At 49.1% G+C, this 4,704-nt stretch overlaps 1 protein-coding gene across 1 annotated transcript; it reads right to left on the bottom strand.

Annotated features, from left to right (window-relative positions):
* Positions 1-1,460: 1,460 nt before the first annotated feature.
* Positions 1,461-3,768, bottom strand: LOC108681971. Its single transcript, XM_018171056.1, has 4 exons — positions 3,756-3,768; positions 3,394-3,624; positions 2,671-3,292; positions 1,461-2,523 (listed from the first exon to the last, which is right to left on the bottom strand). The coding sequence occupies exons 1-4, from the start codon at positions 3,766-3,768 to the stop codon at positions 1,461-1,463; spliced, it is 1,929 nt and encodes a 642-aa protein (XP_018026545.1).
* Positions 3,769-4,704: the final 936 nt, after the last annotated feature.

The following is a 4,704-nucleotide window of genomic DNA, read 5'->3' as shown; positions in this document are numbered from 1 at the left end:
GGCCCAATTTGACACTTTTTACAAAATAGTGCTTCATTAAAAATTGAATAACTGTCTAGGCGTCTAATTCACATCATACATTCCTCATTAGTTGTACCTTGAAACAAAACAAAGAACCACCTCGTATCAATTAAAACTTCATCAAAAATTTAGTTTAAAAAAGGGGGGCGCTGCCCCATGTTGCCCTATAAGGGTAACTTATCCCAAATTGTAGCGTTAAATTGAAAACAATTTTTGATCATAAATTAGTTGGCATCCGTCCATCTCGAGAGATGATGGTGTGCACCCCTTCCGTCATCACACAACACGCTGTCGGCAGCGCCTCGAGTGGCTCGTCAGGCCGATTCGGGCATGGCAGTCACGACCGCAGTTGGCGCAAATAAAGCCCGATGGTGCGACGATGTTGTTCCTTGTCTGCTGTCTGGCTTTCCGGAGACGGTGCTTGTCTTCAAGCTCATGGCTGCGCAGCTCCTCACCCCTCCGGACTCCCTCCCGAACGGCCCGCCGCCAACCGCAGCGGTCGACCGCAAGCCGCTCCCAGGTTTGGGGGTCGATAAATGCTGTTCTGAGGCTGCGCTTGCGGACGTCTTTGAAGCGCAAAGCCGGACGGCCGGTCGGGCGCGCGCCCGCAGCTAGTTCCCCGTAGAGCAGGTCCTTGGGAATGCGACCATCCTGCATGCGATGCACGTGTCCGAGCCACAGGAGACGACGCCGGCACAGGAGGAGATGCATGCTCATTGTGCCGGCTTGTTCCAAAACAGCTGTGTTTGTGACCCTGTCCTCCCATGTGACCCTGTCCTCCCGGAGGCAGCGAAGGTGAAAGCACTCTAGACGGCTTTCCTGTTTGGCGTATGGGGTCCAGGTTTCGCTGCCGTACAGAAGGGTACTAGTGACGCACGCATGATACACTTTCAGCTTAGTGTGAAGCGACAACCGCCTGTTGGACCACACCCTTTCGTTCAGTCTGGCCATCACACTTGACACTTTTGCAATCCTCTTGTCGATCTCGCTATCGAGGGACAGGTTGTTGCTGATGGTAGAGCCCAGGTAGGTGAAACGCTCGACGACTTCGAGCTGATTACCGTCAATGGTGATAAATGGGGGCACTACAACATCCTGACCCATAACATTTGTTTTCCTAATGTTGATTGTCAGGCCAAACTCCCTGCAGGCGTGAGCGAAGCAGCCCAACAGCCTTTGCAGATCCTCCTCGGTGTGGGAGGACAGCGCCGCGTCATCAGCAAAGAGCAACTCTCTGATGAGGACAGCGCGGACCTTTGTTCTTGCTCTCAAACGAGCCAGGTTGAAGAGTTTGTCATCGCTTCTGGTGTGTAAAAGGATGCCCTCAATTGAGTCCCTGAACGCGAACTTGAGCAGCAGTGAGAAGAAGATGCCGAAGAGAGTAGGGGCCAGGACACAGCCCTGTTTTACTCCGCTTTTGATACTAAAATTGCATTGTATCATGTATCAATTGCATTGCCATCATGGCTGACTATGCCCTGCATGTCGTCATGGAAGGAAGAGACGATGCTGAGAAGACGGGGGGGACAACCTATCTTCCTCAGCAGCAAGAACAGACCTCTCCGGCTGACAAGATCAAACGCCTTTGTCAGGTCGATGAACGCAATGTACAAAGGCCTCCGCTGCTCACGGCACTTCTCCTGCAGCTGGCGTAATGAGAAAATCATGTCTGATGTGTCTCTCTGGGCTCTGAAACCGCACTGGGATTCCGGGTAAACGCGATCAGCGAGTGCTTGTAGGCGACCGAGCACCACACGGGCGAAGACCTTGCCCACAATGCTGAGTAGCGATATCCCTCTGTAGTTGTTGCAGTCGCTACGATCGCCTTTGTTTTTGTACAAAGTGATAATCTTTGCGTCGCGCATGTCTTGCGGTACCTGGCCCTCCCTCCAGCAAAGACATAAGAGCTCGTGTAGGGGGCCAAGTAAGGCCGGCTTGCCACTTTTGATGACCTCTGGGGGTATTCCATCTTCTCCAGCTGCCTTCCCACAGGGGAGGATGTCGATGGCATTGTTTAGCTCTTCGACAGATGGTTCAGCATCCAAAGCATCGAGGGAAGGCAAGTTCTTCATCGAGGCGTCCAGCGCTTCCTGCGAGACGTTGTTAACGTTGGAGTAAGCCGCTCTCAATACCTGTAGGTTCCGCTGGCTTGGATCACTTTTGTATTTAAGCATTGCTCTTCTTTTGCTGCTGATTGCAGGCTCCAACTCACCGACGTTGGCCCCAAACCAGTCAGCACTATTTCGCTCCTTTATGCCATAGGCCAAGACAGCAGCATTATAGATGGCGCTGCGGAGAGAGCACCACCCACCGACTGCGCGCTCTGCTCGTTCGGCAGGAAGCAGCTCCGCAAGATGCTCGACTAGAATTTGGTATCTAGCGGGACAGGAGGCCTTGCTGGCATCAATTCTTGGCTGGCATTTCCTCTTGAGAGTATGTAATTTCTTTGGTTTAATTTTGATGTTGGAAATGACCAAAGAGTGGTCAGTATCGCAGTCGGCGCTGTGGTATACTCTTGTGTTTCACACGCTGTTCAAAGAGCCGCGGCGTGTGATAATTAAGTCCAGCTGGTGCCAGAGCTTCGATCTGGGATGTCTCCACGATGCCTTGTGGCATAGTTTGTTCTGGAAGAACGTATTTGTCACGCACAAGTTGTGGTGGCAGCAGAATTCCAGGAATCTCTGGCCGTTTTCATTCATTTTCCCGATGCCGTGATGACCCAGCACTTCAGGCCAGGACTCGTGATCTGTCCCAACTCTGGCGTTGAAGTCGCCCACGAGGTAAATATGCTCCGGCATTGGGATCCTGTCAATGGTATTCGCCAAGAGTTCGTAGAACCTATCCTTGGTCTCAGGCGGTGCCTGGAGCGTTGGTGCGTAGACACAAATTATGTTTGCAAAACCAGCCGACGTTGAGAGACGTAGGGTGAGGATTCTCTCCGTGCCACCATGCCGGGGCTCAATCGTGCGAAGCAGGGTGTTCCTGACGGCGAAGCCAACTCCATGCTCCCTCACATCCCCGATACCTCTCCCCTGCCAGAAGAAGGTGTAGTGTTCCTCTCTTAGGGAGCCATCTTCTGGGAGTCGAGTTTCCTGCAGCGCTGCTATATCCACGTTTAGTCTATGTAGCTCCCTGTCAATCACTGCGGTCTTGCGAAAGTCTGAAATGACACGGAGGTCGTCGGACAAGCCGGTGCGCATCGTACGCACGTTCCAGCTTGAGATTCGAAGTGGTGGAGACTCCATCTGCTGCTGCGGTACAATGACTCCCACTGTCGAAGTCAGACCCCGGAGTCCAACTCTGCGCTAGTTGGGCGAGGAATTAATGCCCGTTAGTTATCGTAGTTAACGTCTTTCGTTTGTGCTCACACACCGAACAAGCGTGACAAGCGTGACCTCAGGGGCACAAGCCTGGGCGGAAGTATGGAGATCTTGCGCTGCCCAAACAACAGGATCTCCCTCTCGGTCGTGCCGACTGGGTCCAAGGGAATGCAAGCATTACGTTTGGAGCCGACTTGACTGCAGGAGTTGCCGGGAGGACGTCCAAGTTGACATCCAGCCGCCTTAGGGACTCCGGCTCCAGATTTTTCCTCGAGGTTTACTCCTGATCATAAATACGTTATAACTATTACGTTACGTTACTATTTTATTACTATTACTATACTATTTTATTATTATTACGTAAATACGTTATAACTATTATTATACGTTCTAGGATATTTTTCTAAGGATCACCCAGAACTTTCATCTTAATTAACCTTACTCTGACTTTTACCCACATGAATGATTATTATTTTAGTCGACGTTTAGTGTTGCTAGAGAAACGTAGTTTCCGAACACTGGGCTGCAAATCAGAAGCCAAAAATATTTCTCTACGCCATTTTGATGCAGAAATTAAACTTCTTCGTTTCATGCCTACTTATTTGGTCACGCGCCTCTTAAGTTGAATTTAACACGAACGCTCGACCCTGGCACGCTGGCGCTTGGCTAAGATGAATTTATCGAGGCGTCAATACCTGCTATCGCGCGCAGGTCTGTGAAGACATCGGATAGAGGCGGCAGCTGCGGTCAACACGAGGTGTCCCGAGGGACCGATGTTATGTGATGTCTTGCGCTGGAATCTAGCTGCCATCAAGGCCCCACATATCAGAATGATCCTTTCAATTCAAAGTTTCATTGACAAGTAATTCATTGAAATTATTAAAAAGGAGGAAACGCCATTGAAAATCATTGAAAAGGAGGAAACGCAAATATTTTGCGTAAATTAGGTTTTGTACACAATTTGAAACTCTATATGCGTGGTCATAATTTTTTGCTTATAGAAGGAGTACATACATTTGTACTTATTTCAGTTCAAGTTTGATCACCTTCAAAATTCGCCGTTCTGCCAACAAAAAACTCGTCGGCTTAAGCCTTAAAAAAAATTATATTAAACTATGCGTCATAAAAATTTTATCTAAATCAAGTTTTATTGAGCACAGCAGTTCTTAATTTTGTTATTGCTTCCCACTGTAATCATGCAAATCCATACGTTGTCAGCGTAAGCATTCACACGCTACGTACCCTACCAGACCAATGACGTTAAAACTATGCTAATAAAAGATTGTTTCAACGTTTCCACCTTGTAATAAACTTTGTTTCGATGGCATTTGCATTACAGAATTATTTTGATTATTTTGCGATG

Source organism: Hyalella azteca, unplaced genomic scaffold (assembly GCF_000764305.2).
Source record: "Hyalella azteca isolate HAZT.00-mixed unplaced genomic scaffold, Hazt_2.0.2 contig9543, whole genome shotgun sequence".
Classification (NCBI taxonomy): Eukaryota; Metazoa; Arthropoda; class Malacostraca; order Amphipoda; family Hyalellidae; genus Hyalella; species Hyalella azteca.
This window is presented reverse-complemented; position numbering and strand designations above follow the sequence as displayed.